General features: G+C 38.7%; 1 protein-coding gene across 9 annotated transcripts in view; it reads right to left on the bottom strand.

Annotated features, from left to right (window-relative positions):
• CCDC15 (coiled-coil domain containing 15) overlaps window positions 1-12,101 on the bottom strand; it is a 65,160-nt gene extending 53,059 nt beyond the window's left edge. For 3 of the 9 annotated variants that reach the window (XM_025049152.1, XM_025049151.1, XM_025049147.1), the window contains exons 1-4: window positions 11,773-11,976; window positions 11,220-11,402; window positions 9,115-9,264; window positions 2,055-2,246 (exon numbers count right to left, since the gene is read on the bottom strand). In XM_025049152.1, coding sequence (XP_024904920.1) covers window positions 2,055-2,246; window positions 9,115-9,264; window positions 11,220-11,387 — 510 coding nt within the window. In that variant the 5' untranslated portion in view covers window positions 11,388-11,402; window positions 11,773-11,976. Of the gene's footprint in view, window positions 1-2,054; window positions 2,247-9,114; window positions 9,265-11,219; window positions 11,403-11,687 lie in introns of all 9 variants that reach the window. The other 6 variants (XM_025049154.1, XM_025049153.1, XM_025049150.1 and 3 more) reach the window with 4 other exon arrangements.
• Window positions 12,102-25,867: the final 13,766 nt, after the last annotated feature.

The following is a 25,867-nucleotide window of genomic DNA, read 5'->3' on the forward strand; positions in this document are numbered from 1 at the left end:
GTCTTGCTTTATCTATAATATCCTACTTTATCTCACCTTTATATTATTTTGAAGTATAGCCCAGATGTCAAGTCATTTCATCCTTAAATATTTCAATAGGTCAGATAAACTTTTAAAACCCTTCCAACTCCAAGATTCTACATTTCTATAGTTCCAAGACAAAAGAAAATTGAAAAATCCACTGACATTTATAAAGTGAACTACATTTACCGTTTACTCAACCAGTTCTAGATAAATCAAGGGAGTTAGCCCTTGAACAGTCTCAATGGCTAGTTCTTAGTGACATCTAGTGAATAAAAACTGCAACACAAATGGTAAGATTAAAAAGCATCTATTGTCCTGGTATTGTACAGACATAAGTTTATAGGCTTAAAGTAGTTTAAGACCCTGAACATTCTTCAATAGTTCATCTTCTTTTAAGAAAAAAACAGAGTATAAAAACTTTTTTAAATTTTGTAACATGTAAGAGTTTTCATAACCTGATTTCCTCTTACCTAACACAATCTCATTTTGTGTTATTCTCCTCTATAAACTATTAATTAGAAAGGTGCCATCACATGTTCTAGACTTTTCAATGTTCCTCCTATCTCAAAATTCTCTTGACTTTACCAATTCAATTCAGGTTACCAATTCAAAATATATAGCTCAATTCTACCTCTTCTAGGGGTTCTTCCCCAACTATTTCCATGGAAGTTAAAAAATTTTGAACTCCCATAGCACAACCTTATCATCAAATACAGTAAATTTACTCTATAGTAATCTCTTATAGATTAGAGTTCTATTTGCTTTGTATCTCTTCTTGTACATATAAACCCGCAAAGGGTCCTATTTCACATTTCACTAGTATCCCTACAACATTTAACAAACAGTACATTCAAATATCTGTGAACAAATCCCCGTGTGTTCTGTTTATGTATTTATTATACAGATGAAGTAAAATCTGCAATACAATGGAGTTTGTAGCTACAAGCACCATGAAGGCAAGGACTGCATGTGGCTTAGTCCATGTCTTATCCTTTGTACTTTATTCAGTGCCTGGTTCAATAAATATTTGCTCAACAAATTGTTCAAAATCTTAAAATACAAAAATGATTACAAAAATAATGACTATAAAGGAGTGACAAGAAAAAGTCATAGTCTGAGACAAAGAAAAATAACTTTTTAAGTATTTCAATATAAAGTATGCTTTTGTAAAGCTTTCCCTATTTATGCTAATAGCACAGTCAGATTTCCTTCATACTTTAGACCAAGCACATTAGCAGTTACACAACTTTTATTTTTCACATAATCATTATTTACATTTTTCTCTCCTCTCACTATCCCTGGGTATACATTTTTAAGTAATAAAATGAAAAATAATCCCAAAGTAGAGCTGAAAAATATGATATCAATTGGACAAAAGCTCGGGCACACTAAGGGGTAGTTGACTGGATGGCAACAAGTGATTTGAGTGGATGAATCTACCTACAGTAGTTAATTTTTAAATACTGGGTATATAAAATGAATCATTAAATAAAAGTTACATTTTTAAAAAAAATTCTGAATATGTTGAGAGTTCACTATATTATTATTTAACCTATAAATCTATTTATTGTGCAAGTCAGATAAAAGGACAGAAAAAAGCAAAAAATTAACAAATGAAATGCCCCATATATATACTGAACCTTTTTGTAACAGAGGTTAGGAATCACTTCTGTCCATATGCTACAAAGTTGAGAGTAACTTACCCACAACACAATTCCAGTGTAACTGGGAAAATCTATGTTCTTTGACCCAAAGCTCTTTCTAATTAAGTTCTGAACTCTGACACTTTGGTACTTTACATTAGATGATTCTAAAGTGTCTTACCAAAAATAAATATAAATTTAAGTACACACACACACACATATATACACATATAGAAACATCCCACCATTCTCCACTTATAAAGGTAAAAAAATGTGATAAAAAACTATGGAGTGGAACGTGATTCCTCCTTCTCTCCACTTCATATCCTAGGTATGTCATACAACTAAAAAAATCGTGGACATAAAATAAAATGAATATGTACTTACAGCCTGGGCTTGTTGATGGAATAATCGATTCTGATTTTCGCTATCTTCTATTCCACCCCCAAGCATCCGGGAAGGCAGTAACCTAGCACTTTCAATAGCAGCATTCAAATTGTTTGGAAAAACACTTGTTCTTCTAGGAGTTAAGCATGCTGGATCTGAAGAATACATAGCTATAGAACCTTCTTTCTCTGCCTACACAAAGAAAGAAAGAGCGAGATGAGTCTATTGAGGTTCCACTCCAGTGAAATAATTCCTATAAGCCCCCCAAAAGATTTAAGATCAGCATTGGGGATTGGTAGGGAAAAAGAACCAACATTTACCAGGCAGCTACCATGTGCTAATAATTTACATTATCTCATCTAATTCTCACAACAATCTTATGAAACAAGTATCATATCTCCATTTTATAGGTGAAGAAGCTACTGTCCAGAGAAGATAAGTAATTAGGCCAAGATCGTTTAGCTAATAAAATAACATAAGCCAGGTTAGCATCACGGCGGAGTGAGATGACCTCTTTTTATTTCCCCTTAAATTTATAACAAGTCAAACATCTATAAACCAATGAAGTTTCTTCTGCTTAACACACAAACACACCTCAGAGATGCACGCATCAGTACATCTGAAGGTGCATTTATCAGAACAGGTAGGGGAGGCAGAACAGAGGGAAGGATAGAGATGGTGTCCACAAACACAGTTCTAAAGCAGCACTAGCCCCAGCTAATGCAATAAGGTTGGAGAAGTTGGAGTGCAGCCCCCACACTGTAGCCCAACAGAGGTTAAGGGAGGGCAGAAGCAGCATGGTGGCCAAGAATCTGTCTCCTCCCCCTCCCCCAACTGCGAATGAGAGGAGACCCAGTAGCAGCCACCAAGATGTGTCTAACATCACAGTGGTGCTGGCGACCATTAGAAACAAGGGGCAGCACTATGGGCTCATGAACGCAGCTCCTTCCTACCTGCCACATCCCCCCACCATGGTGGTGGTGCCCCAAGACTAAGGCAACCTGGCTACAGTAGGGACACCCACTATCCTGTCTCCCAGGAGTCAATTTCCACACCAACGGTGACATCATGACCGCTGAAGAGCAAGTAAGCAGGTAAGAGGAAACAAAAACTTGTGCTATAGCACCATCTACTGGAAAGCAAAAGAAAGACCTCCAATTATCAACCTGCTGAATTGCTAAAAATCAAAACAGTAAACAAAAAGAGTCCACTATCTTAAATGCGAAGGCAGAGGAAGAACTTATCAAGTACCAGGACTAACCAAGGTAACAAGGTGGCTCAGAGAGAAAATGAAGTCTTAATAAACCAAATTCAAAGACACGAAGACTGTGATTTAAATGACAGAGAACTCAAGATTGCAGTTTTTAAAAACTCAATGAGATATAAGAAAACTCAGAAAGGCAGTTCAGTGAGCTCAGGGATAAGATTAATGAACAAAAGGAATACTTTACCAAAGAGAATGAAACTAAAAAAGAACCAAACAGAAGTTCTGGAGCTGAAGAACACAATAAATGTGAATAAAGAGCACATTAGAAAGCACTGGAAACAGAATAGATTAGATAGGAGAGACTTAGCAAGCTCAAAGATAGAAATCTAGAAATGATTCAGGTGGAAGAAGAGAGAACCAAAAGTTAAAAGAAAAAAAAAATGAAAGAACTATATGAGAACTATCAACATTAGAAAGAGCAACATAAGGGTGTCCCAGAGGAGATGAATGAGAGAGAAAAAAGGGAACAGAGCAGAGATTAAGTACATAAATAAAAAAAAAATTTTTTTTAAAGATTTCAATCCCTCAAATGCCCAGAAAATAACCCATCAAGTACCATGAATAACCAAGACAACAGGATAGTTCAGAAAGAAAATTAAAAATCTCCAGAAAATAAACTTAAAGACATGGAAGAATGTGATTTAAATGTCAGAGAATTCACAATTACAGTTCTAGATCAAGAAAATTCAGAAAGGCAGTTTAATGAGCTCAAGAACAAAATAAATGAACAGAAGACATATTTTACCAAAGAGATTTAAAAAATAGTAACTCTGGATCTGAAGAAATCAATAAATGAGATGAAAAATATATTACAGAGCTATGGAAATAGAGCAGCAGACCAGAAGAAGAAAAGAATTAATGACATAGAAGATAGAAATCTAGAAATGATTCAAGTGGAAGAAGAGAGAAAATCCAGAGTGAAAATAAATGACTAACTCTATGAGAACTATCTAACTCCTTCAGAGAGAACAATATAAGAATAAGAATAATGGGTTACCGGAGAAGAGAGGGAGAAAGGAACAGTGAACCTATTCAAACAAATAATTGACAAGAACTTCCCAAACTTATAGAAAGAGCTGGACCCTTGAATCCAAGAAGCTAACAGAACACCTAATTATCTCAATGCAAAATGACCTTCTCCAAGACACGTTATATTAAAACCGTCCGAAGTTAAAAAAGACAAGGAAACCCCTACAGATTTTCATCAGATTCCTCAGTATAAACTTTATAGGCCAAGAGAGAGTAGCATGATATATCAAAAATATTGAAAGAGGTAAACCACCAGCCTCGAATAATATATCCAGCAAAGTTATCCTTTAGGTATGAAGAAGAAATAAAGGCTTTCTCAGAGAGACAGACAGAAGCGGGAAATTCCAACTCTATTTCAGAAAAGGATATTAAACAATTACAGCATAAAAGTTAAAGGGGGGAAGGGATAACAAAAATAACTATAGCCACTGCAATTTGGTAATAAACGCACAATATAAAAAGGAATAATTTAAACAGAGCAACCAGAAAACAAAAGATAAAATGGCTGCAAAAGTCCTCATATATCAATAATCACCCTAAATGTAGATGAACTGAACTCACCAATCGAAAGGCAGAGTAGCTGGATGGATTAAAAAACAAGAACTGACTATAAAATGCCATCAAGAGACCCATTTCAGCTCCAAAGACAAACACAGGCTCAAAGTGAAGAGATGGAAAATGATACTCCAAGTATATGGTATCCAGAGAAAAGCAGGTGGTGTTGTATTTACATCAGACAAAATAGATTTCAAGACAAAAAAGATAACGAGAGACAAAGATGGACATTTTATAATGATAAAGGGCAAAACTCACAAGAAGACATAACATTTATTAATATGTGCACCCAACCTAGTAGCACCAAAATATTTAATGCAATTACTAATAGACCAATAGGGAGAAACTGACAAAAGTAGAATTATAGTACAGGACTTACATACCCCATTGACAGCAATGGATAAATCATCCAAACAGAAAGCCAATAAGGAAATATCAGCTTTCAGTGACACAGTAGACCAGAGGGACTAAATAGATATTTATAGAACTTTCCATACAAAATAACAAAATACACATTCTGTGCATACAGAACATTCTCAAAGACAGACCATATGTTCGGACATAAAACCTGTCTCAATAAATTTAGGAAGACTGAAATTATATCAAGCATCTTTTATGACCACAATGTTATGAAACTAGAAATCAACTACAAGAAGAAAGCTGGAAAAATCACAAATATGTGAAGATTAAGCAACATGCTAATGAAGAACTAACTATTGGGTCAAAGAAGAAATAAAAGAAGAAAGCAAAAGATATAGAGAAAAGTGAAAATATGACACACCAAAAATTTTGGAATGCAGCAAAAGCAATACTTTAAGGGAAGTTTACAGCATTACAGGCCTCAAGAAACAAGAAAAATCTCAAACAACAATCTAACATTACACCTTAAGGAACTAGAAAAAAAAGAAGAAAGCCCGAAGTCAGTAGAATAAAGAAAATAATAAAAATCAGAGCACAAATAAATGAAATACAGAATAAAAAGACAATAGAAAAATTAATGAAACAAAGAGCTGGTTCTTTGAAAAGATAAACAAAATTGACAAACCTCTAGCTATACTCACCAAGAAAAATAGAAAGACTCAAATAAATAAAATCAGAAAAGAGAAGTTACAACGGATACCACAGTAACACAAAAGACTATACAAGAATACTAAGAAAAGCTAAACACCACCAAACTGGAAAACCTAGAAGAAACGGACAAATTCTTAATACAACCTTCCTAGACTGAATTATGAAGAACTGGAAAACCTGAATAGACTGATCACTAGTAAGTAAATTGAAATAGTAATCAAAAACCTCCTAAAAAACAAAGGTCCAGGACCAGATGGCTCCACCGGCGAAGCCAAACATTCAAAGAAGGTTTAATATCTATCCTTCTCAAACTCTTCCAAAAAATTGAAGGGAATGCTTCCTAATCATTTTACCAGGCCAACATTACCCTGATACCAAAACCAGGCAAGGATAACACAAGACAAGGAAAATTACAGGCCAATATCTCTTATGAACACAGAGGAAAATTCCTCACCAAAATACTAGCAAATTGAATACAATATATTTAAAGGATCATACACCATGATCAAATGGGATTAATTCCAGGGATGCAACATCTGCAAATCAATCAATGTGATACACCACATAAACAAAATAAAGGATAAAAATCATATGATTATCTTAGGAGATGCAGAAAAAAACATCTGAATAAATCAAAAGATACAGAGAAAAATGAATATTATAGCTTTACAACATATATGTATGATAAAAGTCTCAAAAAAATAGGTATAGGAGTAAAGTGCCTAAACATAATAAAGGTTATATATGACAAACCCACAGCTAAAGTCAGACTAAAGGGTAAAAAGCTAAAAGCTTTTCTTCTAAGAGTAGGACCAAGATAAAATGCCCACTCTCGTCTATTATCCAACATACTACTGGAATTCCTAGCCAGAGCAATTACACAAGAAAAAGAAATAAAAAACATTCAAATTGAAATGGAAGAAGTAAAACTGTCACTATTTGCAATGACAAACCCTAAAGACTCCAACAAACTATTAGAAATAATAAATTAATACAGTAAAGTTGCAAGATAAAAAAAATCAGTATACAAAAATCTGTTACATTTCTACATACTAACAACAAAATATCAGAAAGAGAAATGAAGAAAACAATCTCATTTATAATCACAACAAAAAGAATAAAATATCAAGGAATAAACTTAAAGGAAGTGAAAGACCTGTACACTGAAAACTATTAGACACTGTTGAAAGAAATTGAAGAAGGCACAACGAGATGGAAAGATATTCCACATTTATGGATTGGAAGAATTAACACTGTTAAAATGACCATATTACTTAAAGCAACCTACACATTCGATGCAATCCTTATCAACATCCCAATGGCGCTTTTCACAGAAACAGAACGAAAAATCCTAAAATTTGTGTGGAACCACAAAATACCCTGAATAGCTAAAGCAATCCTGAGAAAAAAAATCATGAAGCTGGAGGTATCACACTCTCCAACTTTAAACTATACTACGAAGCTATAGTAATCAAAACAGTATGGTACTGGCAAAAAACAGGCACACGGACCAATAGAACAGAACTGAAAATCCAGAAATAAACTCACACACATATAGGCAACTAATTTACAACAAAGGAGTCAAAGGAATACAATGGAGAAAGGAAAGTCTCTTCAATAAATTATGTTGGGAAAACTGGACAGCCGTATGCAAAAAAAAAAGAAGAAGGAAAAAAGGAAACCAGACCACTATCTTATACCATACACAAAAAATTAACTCGAAAATCGATTAAAGACTTAACTGTAAGACCTGAAAGAATAAAATGCATAGAAGAAAACATAGGCATTAAGCTTCTGGACACTGGTCTCAAAGGTGTTTTTGTGAATCTGACTCTAAAAGCAAAAACAAACAAATGGGACAACATCAAACTAAAAAACTTCTGCATAGCAAAAGAAACCATTAACAAAACAAAAAGGCAACCAACTGAATGGGAGAAGATATTCGCAAATGATACTTCCAAAAAGGGGTTAATATCCAAAGTAGATAAAGAACTTAGACAACTTAACAACAGAAAAACAAAAAATCTGACTAAAAACTGGGCAGAGGATCTGAATAGACATTTTTCCAAGGAAGACATTCAGATGGCCAACAGAGACATGAAAAAATAACACTAGTTATTAAAGAAATGCTAATCAAAACCACAATGAGACATCACTTCACATCTGTTAAATTGGCTATTATTAAAAAGACAAGAAATAACAAGTGTTAGAGAGGATGTGGAGAAAAGGGAATCCTTGTACACTGTTGGTGGTAATGTAAATTGTGCAGCCACTTTGCAAAACAGTATGGAGTTTCCTTTAAAAATTAAGAATAGAACTACCATATGACCCAGCAATTCCTCTTCCGGGTATTTACCTGAAAAATATGAAAACATTAATTCATGAATGTGTATGTATCCCTAGGTTTATTGCAGCATTATTTATAATAGCCAAGATACAGAAACAACCTAAGTGTCCACCAGTGGATAAATGGATAAAGAAGATATGGTAGATATATACATGAGAATACTCTTCGGTCATAAAAAGAAGAAATATGCCTTTTTTGGCAACATGGATAGATCTCAAGGGTATTATACTAAGTGAAATAGGTCAGAAGGAAAAGGACTGAAACCATATGATTTCACTCATATGTGGAATATCAAACAAAAAAGTAACAAATGATCTAACAAAACAAACAAAAAAACTCATAGATAATGGACAACAAAATGGTGATTACCAGAGGGAAAAGACAAAATGGGTAAAGAGGGTCAAATATATGATGACGGAAGAAAACGAGATTTTGGATGGTGAGCATGCAATAGAGTATACAGATAACGAATTGTAATGTACACCTGAAATTTACATATTAACCAATGTTACCTCTATACATGTAATTTTTAAAAACAGCATAAGCCGGAATTCAAACTCAAATCTGAATCCAACACTCTCAACATTGTTTTTAATTAGTAAAAGCAAAATATAAATCAGAACAACACAAGAATAAAACAGTTTCTCAACATACAACTCTACTGCCCTCGCCAGCAAATCAGATTACACAAAGCATGGAATCAAAATAAAGTGATTCTGTTACTGCCTAATAGTTTATCTCATAACACATGCTTTCCATTCACTCTTTACTCAGGCTCCCTTTCAACTTACTGCTTCATAAGACTTCTGAAGCTGTTTCTTTTTTCTCAGCTTAATCTGTTGGTTTACTCGGTGTTTGACTTGTTTCTGAAAATGCTTCAAAGCTTCTTGTTTTTTTCTTAGCTGTTCCTTTACTTCTTCTTCAATCATATATGCTGAAGTCTTTAAAGATGAAGGATAGAAAATGAACTTAAATGTCAACAGTTTTTCCCATTAGGGCTCTGTTATGAACACAAAGCAGTCAGGAAACAATCCTGAAAAACTAATTCAGTTCTGTAATTCGAAATTCCCAATAGAGTAAGGAAATCACAGTTCAGAGATGATAATCTAGACATAGCTAGTATCAAGAACTTAAAGCAAATCACAAACTAAAAACTGAAATTTGTGAGTACTCAAAAATTTTTCATTGAACTGAAAACAATGGTATCTTCATTAACTTTTAATGAACCAATTCATATCTATCTTATTACATATTTTCTAAAATGGGTAAAACAGTTCAGATACACCAGATCGTTCACCACTCACCAAATGTGTCCTATTCTAAAATGTCTTCATACTCAGAATTACGCTCCATTTTAACCGAACATGCCCTTCCTGTCATCTTCATCCAGTAAAGGCCTACTCAGTCTTCAAGACCATCTAATACCCACCTCCTAGTACCTTTCACAATCCTTCCTTCCTCTGAGCTCTCTGATTAACATCAATTGAGTACAGTATTTATTTCTTGATTCCTCCATTAGATTATGAACTCTTTGAGGGCAGGAAATGTATTTAATTCTCCTTTGTTTCCTCTAGAGTATATAACACAGAGCCATGAATATAAAGGTACTCAGTATTTACATAACGCTCAATTCCAAAACTTACTCTAAACAATTGGGAACATTTTATCCCATTTGCGTTCCTGATCAGTATTCACAAAGTCATATCATTCTTCTTGAAATACTGTAGTCTGAGCACATAATCACATACTACCTAAACTCTTAAAATCCCTTCTGGAAATAGGCAGAAGAGGAATAAATAAATGAATATGCACATACATACATATAAACGTAAATAAAATAAAGGAATATACAACACTACAATGCTATTTAACATGTACTTTAAACATATCTCATTTCTTCTCTGAGATCAAGGACCATGAAGTAAACATATCTCAATACCTTTCACCTCATGTTCAGCACCCTGTCTATACATTCAGTAGACCTTCACACATTTTGTGCATTCCGTAAATAGTTATCAAATGCCCATATTTATTAGGCACTAAGATAAAAGTGGAGATGGGATGATAAATAAGATTTATTCCCCCTGTGCTCTAGGAGCTCACACTCCATCAGGAAAAGGAGATATGTAAACAACTTAGTATGAATATATGGTGTTAAGTGCCACAATAAAATTCGAACAAATAGCTAAGTAGAACAGTTTGGCGAAAGACTATAAAAATCTTCTTTCAAAAATGTCCTCATGTGTTAATTAGTATATGTGAGCGTTACCATGTAAACAGGCACACGTGTAAACTGCACGTTTCCCTTCATCTGAAATAGTCCTTTCTACCATCTGTACTTACAGCGCATCCATTCTTTAAGGACTCACACAGGCTATATTTCCTCATTCGTTCATTCACTCATTCAACAAATATTTCCTGAAGGCCTACGGTAAACCAGGACAGAAATGAACAGAACATAAAGGTCTCTGTCCTTATGGAATTTATAGTTAAGCTGTCTCAGAATCCAGTCAGAATTTTCTTTTTCCTTTATTCTCTTACTGCACTTTGCCTGAATCTCCATTACCAAACTTATCAAAAGCTTTAAGCAATAAATTAATGTTAACATGAAATGTGGCAACTGTCATCTTGACTACATAGAAGGATGTCTGGGAGACATAAACAGTGCTTATGTCTTGTGCATGGCAAGCGAGCAAGAGTTTGTGAACTATATACATATATGTAAGTTTTGGCAAATACGTACATGGTTGTTCTATAATCCTAATGCAAGAATATATTTATGACAGAATAGAAACAGCATCTCCAGATTGTTCATCTTTATCTAAGCACCAGAGAAAGCTAATGAAAAGAAAGATGGGCTAGGAACTCCACCATTTTGGTTCCAACTGACACTCACATATGCTGGTATTTCCGAACTATGTGGTGAGGCAGGTTCCACCCATGCCCCAACTGGTACTATAGCCTGGTTCCTCTCAGCCAACACTGCTAACACGTCCTTGCTCTTCAAGGGGTTTAAAGCCAGAGGCAACTTTGAGGTATTTCGAGACGTCTTGTGGGGGGCCATACTTCCTGGTGACTCCTGGTAAGGAGAAAGGAAAAGCTTAAAATCTTCAAACGACCGCTTTAAAGGTTTAACCACCTAACACGTGAGCCACGGTTTCCTTAAAAGGACAGAAGTCTTGGAAGAGGCAGTAGCCTGACAGGGAGTGAAAGAACCAGGAGTCTGAAGGAAAAGGAGAGAAAGAGGAAAGAAGGGAAGCAAGAAGAAACAAAGGGGAAGAAAATGCTTGAATACTGCCTCTGGAAGGAATGGGGATGAATGGGAAGAGACAAAAGGATCAGAATGAGAGAACGAGGACTGTACCCTGTGGTGGCACAGCGAGGAGAGAGAGGGAGGACTAACTGCAGCGGCCAGAGAAAAAGGGGGCTGGAAGAGTAGGGGTGGGAACCTGGGTCTGAGTCAGAGTCCAAGTAATCGGTATCCGACTATGGGGGAAGCGATGAACGAAGAGGGTGTCCTGGGGCAGATAGCAGCCTGTTTGAGGCCTTGGGGTCCCACTCTGCTGATGGAGCACCGGTCGAGTATCCAATCGCAGCTCACCAGACTCAAACCACTCCGGATACTACAATAACCGCCTACTGCAAACCGCCGCTTTCGGATGGGCCGCCCCGCCCCGTCCCGCCCCTCCGTCTCCGCCCCTTCCGGGGCTGGGCAGGCGTGAGGGGCGGGGTTAGGGCCCCGGAGTCCATCACGTTCGCTTCCTGTCTCGCTGAGGGGGCGGTGCTCGTGAGGGTGCTGGGAACCCGGCGGAAAAGGTTGGGTGCGCGGGACCGCTGAGTATTTTTCCAGCCTAGGCGTGGCCGGCTGAGGGGTCAGCTGACGTGCGTTGTAGTCCCAGCACAAAGACCATCCCAAATCCTCCAGATAAGGGGATACGCATCAATTGAGGAAGCACGGGAAAAAGTAGGAAGAATGCGGGCCTGGCAGGACTTCCTCAAGGAATAAGTCATACCGATCCTTTGTACACCTCGTTACATTTACAGTGCTATTTCATATATATTTCTGTTTTAGAACATCGCAGCTTCGTGAGTGATCTCCCTCCCTGCTCTAAACTCTGTTATGGTCCCGGGCACTTCATTATCCCTATGAAATACCCGATCATTCGTTCATTTAACATAAAATTGAGAGCTTTTTATGTTCTAGGCACTGGAAGTATAAACTATACAAAACAAATATCCCTTGCTCATGGACTTTACAATATAACCAGGAGTAACCAAATAAACACATGAATAAATAAATATGTCTGATGCTGATAAGTGCTGTAAAATAAAAGCAGAAAGAGGATAAAGAGTATGTTGAGTGAAGCAGACAGGAAATTTTAGGTGGGAGAACCAGAAAAGGCTTCACTGAATTACTTTCCAGCAAAGGCTCCGGTGCAAAGTTCCACGAAATAATGGAACATGCTATTCTAACCTTAAAGGGAGGGTTTTATAAAGAATGTTCCAGGCAGAGGGAACAGTGAGTACAATCACTGCAAGGTGAGTACAGCCTGGCAAGAAGGCTGGTGTGACTGGTGCAGAGTGAGTGGGGAAGAGTGTTGAGATAGGTCAAAAGTTAGAAGGTGGAAAATCTTATAGAGCATTTTAAGTGACCAAAAGGTGTTGAGATGGGGAGCCACGAGAGGGATTTGGACAAAGAAATGCCATAATGTGATTTAAATTTTTTAAAAATCATTCTGGATGCTGTATTGAGAATAAACTGAATGCAGCAAGTGTATGAGCAAGTAGACCAATTAGGAAGCTATTCTAATAACCCAAATAGGAGATTATGATGTCTTGGATCAGGGACCTGTAGTAGATATCATGGGAAGTAGTTGGATTCCGGGTATATTTGGGAGGCAGGAATTTTAGGACCTGTTGAAAGTTAGGTATGGATTGTGTGTGCGTTTGTGTGTGTGTACACTCACATGCATGTGTGAGAGAGAGGAGTCAAGGGAAATTCTAGGGATTCCATTCTGAGCAGCTGACAGGATGGAGTTGCCATTTACTGAGATGGGGGACATGGTGGAAGGAGTAGGTTTGGGAGAGAGCAGATAAAGAGTTCAGTTTGGGACAGATTGTTTAATTTATCTAATGGACACTCAAGAAGGTGTATGATAAAAATGTCTGGAGTTCACAGTAGAGTTCTGGGCTAGAAATATAAATTTGGGAGCTGTTTGGGACTTGAAGTCATGAGACTAAATAAAATCATCGAGGGACTAAATATAGACAGATAAGAAAAAGGTCCAAGGACTGAGCCCCAGGCATATTCCAACATTAAAGAGGCTGAGGAGAAGAGAAGAATCAACCAGTTAGCTAAGGAAGAAAATCAGGAGTGTGTGATACCTTGAAAGCCAACTGAAGAAAAGGTTTTATTAAAGAGGACAGACCGTCTAGGTTAAATCCTGCTGGCAGGTAGGTCAAAGAAGATGACGACTGAGAAGTGACTAATGGATTTAACAATGTGGAAGTCATTGATGACCTTTTTTTCTTTTTACAGATGGAAAGGTTTAATAATTTACCAAAGTGACATACAGCACATATGGGATTAGCTGGGATTTAAACCCAGGCATTCTGACTATGGAACTTATTTGTATGGTAAAATAGTAATTGTAAGTACATTATAAATGTAAAGAACTATGTTATTTTTTTAAAACATAGCATGATAGAACTAGGAAGCCCGTATTGGATATCACTCTGTGGTTGACTATGGGTGATTTACTACTTTGTTTTACAATACTGTATTTTATAAGCTTTCTACAATAAGCATATACAACCATTGCAAAAATGTAATTAAATCATTATTTTTATTCACACAAATTGTTTTTAAAAAGGCAAGATACAGGAATATTTAGTAAATCATCATGGTATTTATCTGTCCAATAATTTGTATAATTATACCTATATATGAATTATACCTATGAATTATATATTCTTTTGAGAATGCAACCAATTTTGTTAGAAAAATGTTGTGCTAAAAACTATTACATAATACTTGATTATATTTCTTCATTGATGACTTTTAAAAGAGCAGTGTTTTTGGAGTAGTTGTAGGCCTAAGAGGGGAGGAGGAATTGGAGACAGCAATTTTTGTTAACTCTTTCAGTGAGTTTTGTTGTAAAGGGACACAGAGAAATGGGTAGCTGACAGGAGAGGTAGGATCATAAGAGGGTTCTTTTCTTGAAGATTGCAGCACACTTTTTTGTTGATGGGAATTACCCAGTAGACAGGAGAAAACTGACAATGCAGGAGAGAGATGGGAGAAGTTTTGTGTCTATGTTCTTAACTGGGCAAAAGGAAATGAGATCTAGTGAACAGGTGGAGGTTTGGGCCTAAGATAGCAAGACAGCAGCTCTTCATAACAATAGCATTAAAAATAGAATATAAACTGGTAATTGGATAATATGGTGGTGGGAACTTGTGGAAGTTCTTTCCTGATTGCTTTTTTTTTTTTTTTAATATAAAATAGTATTGTAGCCAACCTACAAAATGGCCTCTAATGATCCTCACCTCCTGAGACTCACACCCTTGTGTAGTTCTCCTCTCACACTGTACAGGGTTGTTCTGCGTGACCAACAGATTATGGCAGAAGTGATGGTGTGTCACTTCGGAGGTTAGGTTATAAAAAAATGCTGTGTCCTCCCTCTTTCTCACTCTTGCTCTCTCTCTTTCTCTCAGATCATTCACTCTGAGGGAAGTCATTTATGTCATGAACAGCCCTGTTAAAAGGCTCACATGGCAAAAAACTGAAATCTCCTGCCAACAGCCCTATGGAATGATCTTGAAAGTGGATCCTTCAGCCCCAATCAAGTCTTCGGAGACTGTAGTCTTGGCCAAAACAACTTGACTGCAACCTCATAAGAGAACCTAAGCCAAACTACCCAGCCAGAAACCTGATCTCTGCATGAGATGTTTCTTGTTTAAGATGCTAAATTTTGGAGTAATCTGTTACAGAGCAAGAGAAAACTAATACAAATAAGAAGCAAGGCCATCAATCAATAAAGTAGATGAAAAGATGTTGGAAGTTTAAGAAAGGAAAATAAAGTATAAAATAGTTGTCCAGAAGAGTGGAAGTATGAACTAGAGACATGTATAATTGCCAGATGGCCTTAAGGACCCATGTGAGGTTTACGATTATAAATTTAAAATGGTATCAGTCAGCACGGTTCAGTGTTTTTCTTCAATTGCATAGTTACAGGCATGAAGTAGGTGAAGTATTTAATTTTAATAGGGGTTGAGATTTTGCCAAAATATTACTATCAAGCAAGAAAGGGGCAAGGAAATTAAAAATTAATGCAAAAGAGTAATTAAATAACTGACTAAAAAATTTAAGATAAGTAACATGGGAAGGGAAGACAAATGAGAGAAAAGGAACATTGTAAAGTTAAATTTTTAGGATCAAGAGACTGTAGGTTACAGTGGGAGGTCTAAGGTTTGTTAGAGCAGGATACTAGAAAGAATGCACTGAAAAGATGAGAAGTGGTGACTGGGAGTGGGATTCTTGAAATTGAGAGAGTATGGAGGGGCTGCAGATACAGGTACTGTCAAAGTCTATGGTTCAACCAAAGGAGAGAGTGCTTAGGTGGGTTAAAGAACAAAATCACTGAAGAAAAAGTCACAGAAATGAGGGGCCACAGCATTGGATGAATTATGCCTAAGGTTATTGAAATCACCAAAATATATGACAAGAATAGTGTTGGCGGGAGTGAAGAGAAGTAATCTTCAAGGAATTTCAGGAAAAGACCTGGAAGTTAATAAGTGAGTATAATTGAGTATAACTTGGAAAGCAGGGAGTGGTATGGTCTAACAAGATTAGATTCAAAGTGAGGGGCGAAGCTCAGAAAAAAGAGGGAGAATGGTTTATAAACAGCACTGAGTAACCAAGTAGCAAGAAGGAAACCTATTCCACCTTCAACCAGAGGGGCGAGGAACAGAAAACTTGAGAGAGCCAGAAGGAGGTTGATTTGTACATCTAAACACACACATGCGCACACACACACACACACACACACACGCACGCACGCACGCACACACACGGAAGAAGTGTTATTAGGTATCTCTTTGCTCTCTCTAACCTTCCACCCCAAGGTCTATACCTCCTACTAGCAGCTGTGCCAGTGGTTTCATGTGAATCTATACCCTCGTTATGTCCAGAGAGCTCACATATTAGGCTCTGCCCCATTTTCTGACCTTTTCACAAGGCTTATCTTCTACATGGCCTGAGTTGGTTTCTCAGCAAGGGAACTGTTTGCTTAGAAATGTCTCTCTTTAGAAATATAAAGGAATGGGTGTTGCTGGGACTAGAGTCTTGAGGCCCTGCTCCAGGGCTCTTGTCATCAGAGCAGGGTAACCTCTGATGTATGTGGCTGTGGGATCCCTGGCCACCTCTGCACAAAGCGCCAAGTCATGGGCCCCTGGCAGCAGTCTACTCCACACAGGACCGATCGTTTGGTGAGTACCACAGGGCAATCTGCTATTTGTGGGTGATGGTCTATTTGTCGCTGACTGACCCACCCCTGTAACAAATCAGAAAACTTGATAACCTGTTTGTTCTAAGGGCCTATCCTAAGAAGAACTTTCATAGAGGTCGGAATCTGCCTATTCCCATTCTCACAGGGTCTGGATGTTGGGAACTCAACCTCAGGCAGCTGAGTCATGCCCACTTTCATTCTTTTCCCCAAGTTTGAGTAGGATTTCTCAGGGCTAACCAATGTTCTGGGCTACTCCCTGAAAGCAGACCATAGCAGTGTCCTTTGTTCTTTTTCTTCTTTATTCACCTCTCAAAATAAGCTTTATGACTAGAATAATTACTGAGGGTTCTTCTGCTCACCTACGCAGACCGAGTCTTTGTAGCACATTCACTGTAAATAGCGATTTACCAATAGCGATTGCTCCGGTGAAGCCCAGTAGTCTCAGCAACATCTACTATACCAATCTTTGCAAAAGATTCTCTAGTTTTATCATGGACACAGAAGTCTTTTATCCTTTCTTTCAGCAGGTGATTAAAAAGTTAACATAGGAGTCTCAGTATCTCTCCACATTACCAAGTACTTATCTAGGATAGACAGAGAGATGTGCTGCCCAGATCCCCCTTCAAGAAAGATTTGTTGGCTCAGCTATTGGAAGTGGTGTGGTCCCTTCGGCTGTCAACTCCTTTAGGAACTATTTCAGCTTCAGAGAGCTGCCTCGCCCTCCATTTGAGGAGCAGCCACATCCAGTAATTGATAAACATGGGGATGTAAAGGCCCAGCCATTTCTACCTAACTTGGAACACCTCTGATGGGCCTTCATTTCAGCTTCAGAGTTCCTTGTAAGGTTGGTGGAGGCTGGCCTGCATCACAACTCAACTTTTCCCTCTACCCACTCCACCTTCCTCCTCTCTTCCATAGGTATCAATCTCAAGCACACTCTCTGATAAACATCCTGAACATGAGGCTCTGTCTCAGGGTCTGCTTGTTGGAGAACCCAGCTATGACACCCCCTAAGTGTTGCTAGGTCTCAGAGACTAAGGCACTGACAACACTCAGGCCATATAACTCCTAGTGTCAAAAGTCTTTTTCTTTCCATCGAAGAGATCTGCCACATTTAAAGGATATGGTCTAATGACAATTTAAAGTCCTTCTTCCTATTCTCAGTTAACACTTTTGAGCCTCTCTGTATTAAGCTAACTCTCAAGGCTATCCCTACCTCTAGACTTTTGAACTATGTGAGCCAATTTGCATTAAGTTTCATGTTGTTTGTAACATTGAGAGCCCTGAAATGATCAAAATAGAGAGAATCAATCGGTAAAGATTGGAAAATGAAGCAAATAAGCAGAAAGATTCAGAGCTACCTACAAAAATTGGTTCCAAGAGTTGCCTCAGTGTTTAAGCTCGCCAATTCCAGATCCATGCAATGTGCCTCTCCTCTGATGGTAGCTTCACTGGGATATTTGTTCTTTGAAGTCAAAGAAGCTCAACTCAAATAAGAGACTTTGCCTTTACATAAAGCTAATATGGGCAAAAATGATTTTATCTATAAATTGTTACCTACATTATTCATCATGCTTTTAACTTTTTTAGAAAATATACTCCTAACGTATAAAAATTACAATCATTATAAAGATACTTTTAAAGTGTGTCAGAGGCTTTAAAAGCAATTTCAAAAGAGGAATTTAAAAATGTTTTATAGACTAAAAGCAGGGCATCAGTGTAACTATTTGGAGAAAACTAGCCATTTTTGTGTGTTCTACTGTGATTGTTATAATTACCCACTATTAATCATCACATTTTCTATATCCCAAATCTCTAAGGACAGCATATTATAGTACAGAGAACAGACACTTTAGAAACAAACTTGAATTTATATTCTGGCTGTGCAATTTACTGTCTGCAGTCTCATAATCTGAGCCTTTGTTTCTTCATCTCTAATACAAGGGGAATATAGGGTTTGTGTGTGCGAGAGAGAAAGCAAGAGTGAGAGAGAGAGAGAGAGAAGGAGAGAGAGAAGGATTTAAGGTATACATGTAAAATGTATGACATAAAATAGTTTTTCAATAAATGCTTGCTAATTCTTTTTAGGAATCAAGATAGAAGTAATGTCTTCCACCTTTAGAAGATTTTGAGGGGATCAAATATGTGGTGACAGAAAGAAAACTAACTATGGGAGGTGAACACACAGTGTAAATATACATATGCCTTACTGTTAAAGTGTACAGATAGATTTCATGAACCAATGTCACCATAAAAAAATAATTAATTTTTTTTTTTTTTAAAAAAAGAAGATTTTGATTTGTCTTCCCAGCATCCCTTCTCCCATTCCTTCTGATAATAGATCACCCCACCTGTGAATGTGGGGCCAGGCACATGATCCAGCCTGTTCTCCTGGCTATAGTAATCAGATTGGTCCAGAGCTGTGCACATGACCTTCACTAGGCCAACCACAGTCCTTCACCAAGACTTTTTTAATTAGCTCCATTAAAAGTCTTCTCCTCCCCAGATGACGAGCCACATTGTCTAATATTTTAACCACTAAGCTACATGTTGCTATTTAAATTTAAATTAATTAAAATTTGTAATTCATTTATTCAGTCCCACCCGCCACAATTAAAGTGTCAATAGCCACATGTGGCTAACAGCTACTGCACCTGACAGCACAGATATAGAACATTTCCATCATCGCAGGAAGTTATATTGAACAGCACTGAAATTCTATGTCTGGCAACCAAAGCCCCCATCAAAAAGTGTTAAGAAGGCTTGAAAAAATGAAGCTGACACCAGGAGCTAAGTAAGAGAGATGAGTGATAACCGTGATGGCTTTTAACTATCTAATTTCCAATTACCCCAGCTCCCTCCAATATTTTGCTACTTAATGCAAGAGATTTCTCCTTTTCTCTTCAAACTGTTCAGGTTAAATTTTTGTCACTTTCAACCAAAAAAAGTTGACAAATCACATTCCTTAGCTTTTGGGGCAGCAAACCACGTGTAGAATCCTGGAGGGCTAACTCTGACAAGAAGCTATAACAAAACAAAGCTGGACCCTGTAAGTGCCATGACGAGGGAAAGTTGTGTCCTGGCTTCAAGGCCACCTTCCCTAGCAACTTAGCCGGGCTCTTCTTTTTAAGAAACCTTATTTCTCCCTATGTCGAATCCTGAGTATGACAGTTCATCTTCTTGGTGTCCCGAGAGTCACAACTGGGGGTCGATGTTTTCTCTTGCTGATTAAGTTTTGTTTTTTATGGTCCTTTTGCCCACCTTATCCTTTACTTCACATCCTGTCTTGGAGCCTTCCTCTTTTGTTCTGACTTTTACTTCTGGGCCTGACTGAAGGTGACTTCTTTTAGGAGGATAGTATGGACACGACAAAGCAGCACAGACTGCGTCTGAACTATACTGAGTTAACCAAATGTGGGACTTTGGACAACTTAACCTCTCTGAGCTCCACGTTTCTCCTTGGAAAGAAATTCCTACCACATAGAGTTGTTAGACGATTCAATAAAATAATAGTTTAAAAGACAATTTGTAAGGGACGATGCATTGCCAATTATACTCACTTATAGATTTAGATGCGGTTTTCCCAGCTACATTTAAGCACCTTGACGGGGATTGTGTCTTCTGTTACTTTCGAATGTGCCACTTTCCCCCTTTCCCACGTCCCACTCCTCTTACTGATGTCTGGAACATGGAGTGCTCCTCACACAGAAGGCAATTATTAGACACTGGCTCGCTGATTTCCCGTTCTGTGCCTCCCTCTTTGGGAGGAGGGTGCGAGAGGGAGAATGGGAGGAAATCCTTTCTGGGATGTGGTTGGTGGGAGGACACCAGCTGAGGATCCAGGAGGAGGGAAACAATGAAGCCTTTCATGAGTTGGGGGTAATTTGTGTCTTCCCCATGATTTTTCAACCTGTTTTTATTCGAGCTCTGAAGTTTTACAGGAACAGAATTCCAGAGAGGTTCCCTAGAATGTCCTCGCTGCATCTTAAATAGGTCAGCAAGCTGGATCTTTCCAATGCTTTAAGGCCAATTAATTTCTTCTCTTTGTTCCTCTGGAGAGTTGCTGAATAGGGCACGCTCAGCAGCTATGAACACAAGCCTGAGTTCTTCTCAGTTTCCGAGGGGGCGGGAATTCTATTCAGAAATTAAATATTTACTCAGCATAAAATGCTTTGATGTTTTTCAGTTTTCCAGCATGAAAATGGGAGTACCTCCTCTCTGCCTTATGAAAATGTATCTAGGACCCCACGCCACCCTTGATCACTCACATATTTCTGCCAAAAAACCCATACCTTTTTGAGACACCATATCTCTGCAGAACTCTCTTCCTCAGAGTGACTCCTCACATTTACAGAAATTTGCTGCAGGCAGCAAAACCAGCGTTTGGGATGAAGGCCCTGGGAAGGCAGGAGGAGCCGTTGACTCCATTTCCACTTTCTATCTAATGTTTCTTACAGCTAGCCAGAGTAGGGCTACCTAGGAGAACTTTAAAAGGAAAAGAAAAAATGTCCTTGGGGCGGGCCGTTCCTCACTGTCCATGCCCACATAAAGCTTGTTTCTTCCAAAGAGAGTTAGCTAATCTTCCTTTTGTTCAGTGGCTGCTGGAGCAGCAAAGCCCTGCCTCCTCTCCCCACAAAGCCTCACACATTCCTTGTTTCCCAGGAAATGCCGCAGCTCTACAAACTCTGGCTGGCCTTGGCCTCCTGAGTCCTTCCTCTCTCTTCATCCTGACAAATTGAACCGATGATAGAGACAATTTTGGCATCATTCACATATGGTTAATGAAACAAAGAATCAAAAATAACTTCAGCAATAGTAGGAGGTACGAGGAGGAAGCAGAGAAGCCGCCTTCCATTGTGGAGCTTAGTCAGAGAGTAAGTGCAGGGTGTGTAAAAGGTTAGCCAGGCCTGAGACCGTACACAGGAGGGGGACCTCCCTCTGAGGAGTTAGGGAAGGAGACTTCCCACTGAGGAGTAGGGGATGTGGCCAGAAGCCTAAGCTCTGTTGGCGGTCGACCTCAGTGTCTAATGTCAATTCTGCCACTTAGTAGCTATATGACCTTAGCAAGTGGCTAACTTCTTGACATTTTAGGTTTTCTTGTTTGTAAAATGGGGTTATGAACTCTACCTAAAAGAAGTATTGGGAGAATTAAATGAACAAATAGATATAAAGTGCCTGACAGAGTAAAGTGAGGCGTAGCTTACACACATGCGTGCACATATGCATGCACACACATATACATACATCAAATGCACACATATGTGCATATGGACCGCACACACATACATACACATGTGCACACACGTGCACACACATGCACACACATACACACACACACTGAGAGATGTTAGAGGAGGGAAGGTCAGGATAAGACGCCTCTGTGGGAGTCAGGCCAGCAGTCTCCCCTCACTCCTCAGAAGCAGCTTTCAGCCTACGTCTGACAGCTAGCCCCCTGGGTGGGATAACTCTGAGGCATAGTCTTCTTCATTATCTCTCAGAGTTCCCCAAAAGGATTAAGCTCCAGCTTCCTGTGCTAATAATTTGCTTGATATGCAGCCTTTATTGGCTTCCTTCCTTTCTGTCTCATTCCCTGATATACTACCTGGTTTTACTAGGATCACCTTTTTAGAATAAACTATTTAACTTCTTATTTCAGGGTCTGCCTTTTGGGGGAACCCAAACTAAGATACCAATATTTTTCCAAATTTCTGTGGGTCTTGGTTCTTCGGATCATCTCTGACTCCTAACAGCTGTTTTCAAAGTATAGAATCTCAATCTCTCTCTCTCTCTCTCATCTGTATTAGTTTTCTATGCTGCATAATAAATTGTCACAAATTTGGCAGCTCGAAAGAACATACATATATTATCTTACAGTTTCTGTGGGTCAGGAGTGCAGGCACAGCTTAGTGGCTCTTCTGCTCAGGGTTTCACCAGACTTCAGTTAAGGTGTTGGCTGGTGGGAATTCCTTTCTGGGGCTCAGAGTGTTCTTCCAAGCTCATGTGGTTGTTACAAGAATTTTGTTTCTTGTGATTATAGGACTTATCTTGCCAGTTGTTGGCTAAGGGTTGCTCTCGGCAACTAGAAGTCACCAGCAGTTCTTTGCCATATGGCCTTTTCACAACATGACAGTTTATTTCATCGACTGGATAATCTCTCCCTGGTCTGCTAAGTCTGGGTCTTACATTAGGTAACATAACCTAATCAAAGGAGTGGCTATCCAAACATTTTTGCTATATTCTCTCAGCTAGAAACACATAGCCATTCTGCATTTGTGTGTAGTAAACTTTTCTGAAAGTTTTGCAGAAGACAGAGGAGGAAGGGTTTTACAGTGTAACAATACAAGCTGTTCTTCAGGTTTCTTCAGCTCCCCCAACCGCGTTGCTCTCGCCACCTCTTCCCCTCTTCATTTCTCTCCTCTCTGCTCTTTCCCCACTCCCAAATTCCTGTTTATTTCTAATGCACAGCAGTTTATCTTTTTATTCCTTGGCTCTTTATGCTTAAGGCCTTACTTTCCTTACATGTGGCATATCTAGATATTTTTCTTGCTGAAGACAATTCCCTCTGTAAGAGAATTTGGGTGCCATTTGTTGGAAGATTCTTCTTTTCATCCTACTACCAAAGATTATTTACAATTCAATGAAGGGGACAGATATGACTTAATAAGAGGAAATGAATGAAGAGAAGGAAGGAAAAATGCTAAATATAAAAATTACCACTGATGTTATGGTAGCAGTAAGGCCAAAACCTTTCTAGTAGTGTTGTCAGTGCCAGAACATTCTTCCTGGAGCCTGGAAACAAAGGACAGGCCAAGTGGGTGAGGATGTTCTGAAATCTAATGGTAGAGTTTTAAAAATTGGTATTTATTTACACATCGTGTGTGTGTGTGTGTGTGTGTGTGTGTGTTTACCTCTTCTTGCCTCTACTATTAAGTAACTTTAGGAGTTCTGGGCCCATCATTAAATAACACTTTAACTCTGGGCAAATTACTTAACCTTTCTGTCCCTCAATTTCATCATGTGAAAAATAGGATAAGGTAATCTCAAATGTCTCTTGCTGTGGGGGAGTCTGTTGTTTTGCGATTGCTCTGCCACTTCTACTAGACCTTCAGTTCTTTGAAGATAGAGCTCATTTTTATACTCCCTAGCCAGCTTTCCCCCACCTCGATTCCCATAGAGGTCTGAATAGGGTGGTAATGCAGTCAAAATCACTAACTGCCTCCTTCCTAGGGATGGAACACTTCTGAATCTGAGTTAAAGCTGGCAGGGTGTGTGTGTGTGTGTGTGTGTGTGTGTGTGTGTGTTAAAAAGGTTCTGTCATAAGCTTATTACATCATGGTTTTACCTACATGAAGGTTATTTTCAGCAGCACATTTTGACAGGGTACATAGAAGTCTAAGTAATGCTGAATTCAGTAACGAGATTTTATTGCACTCCAAATGAGGAGTGACCTGAAGCAATTGTTTACAGCAAAAAGGCAAGAGGACTGGCCCGTGCTGCTCAGAAGAGGATGACCTTGGAAATGCATCTGTTGAAGTACTCAGAGGAGGAAGGGGCACTTGGCTAAGCATGGGCCTTACTGCTGTCAGCCAAGCAGTCTGTCTACACCATTGCTTGAGTAGCCACATTATTCAGAGCTCAAAATTGGACCCTGCAAGGAGACCCATAAGAAGGAAGAGTTACAGTTTCTGCCCCAGAGAATTTCCCAGGCTGTAGTAACCACACGTTCTGATCAAGAGCGGGGCATGCAGGCTAACGAGTATAAATATACTTTTGAAGTTAAAGAAACGTAATGTTTATAATCAGGATGTCCCTAAAAATAAAACCACCTAGCCCACATTATCAACAATTATATGAGACAGACATACCCGCAGGGAAAAAAAAACCAAAGAACACATAAAAGAGTAAAACAAGTTAAGCTATGACAGTTGAGAGAAACGCTATGTGTTACTGACAAGGACAAGCTGGCTTAATTATTACCTTATTTCTCTGTAACCCAATTGCCTATTGCTTATTGAATCAGTGGCCCCCTTAAACTGAATCTCCATTATTTCTGGAAATTCACAAAGGGGTGCTTTATGTGTGTTCACAAACTGGTCTGTCACCAGCAGTCATTATTTGGCCCCCTCCCTGCTCTCACTCTTTTGCCCCAGCTCCCTCTCACAGCAGTCTGTTTTTAATCCATTTATACCTATAAAGGACATCTATCCATGTTATTTATTCTTGAGAAGACCCCTCAAGTTCTCATCCATTCAATATTCAGCAACTATCTGTTGATTACCTACTATGTGCCCCACCCTGTATCAGGCAGTAGGGCTACAGACTAAGGGCTACCAGAAAGACACAGACTTTCAATCAAAGAGCTCTCTGCTCATTAGGAGATGAAGGCACATAAGCAGACGATATAAGCTTCTTTAGGTCTACTCATATTAAAAAGACCTGAAGCAAAATTGCAAAATTGCCCCTTCTACACTCAGATGGGCAAAAAAACTGTAGTGCTTTTGTGACTTTGCGGCAGCTGTGATCTTCCTGTGAGCCTCTCACCCCCAAGGCAGCAGAGGAAAATGAAATGGGAAGTTCAGTCGGACCAACAAGTCTCTGTTTGAACAACTCTGGTAATTGCTCAATTAGTCTTTCCACTTTCCTCCCCCAACCCAGCTCCTCTCTAAGAAGGGTTGGGGTGAACATAGGTAGCGTGCCTTCAGTGACCTTGCGGCAACAAAGGGTGACAGTGTCCATAGACCTATGTAGTCTTCTCAGGATTCCCACTGGCCTCTGCATGAGGTCTAGATTGTTCCCTGGTCTGGTGAGATACATACCTGATTCCCATCAGGGAAGCTGGTGGCTCTTGCCGTGGCCTGTGCTTTGCTCCCTGTCATCCTTCTATCAGCCTTATCTCAGTTCTCAACATCTCTGAGTCCCTCAAGGGAGCTTCTGGGCATGTTCAGGCACTTGCATATTCTGCATGGGTATAAGGGGCCTAAGGTTTATTTCTAGGACAGGGGAAGGGGGATGTTGAGAATTTACATCTTCCTTA

This window comes from Pteropus alecto, unplaced genomic scaffold, assembly GCF_000325575.1.
Source record: "Pteropus alecto unplaced genomic scaffold, ASM32557v1 scaffold135, whole genome shotgun sequence".
Taxonomy (NCBI): domain Eukaryota; kingdom Metazoa; phylum Chordata; class Mammalia; order Chiroptera; family Pteropodidae; genus Pteropus; species Pteropus alecto.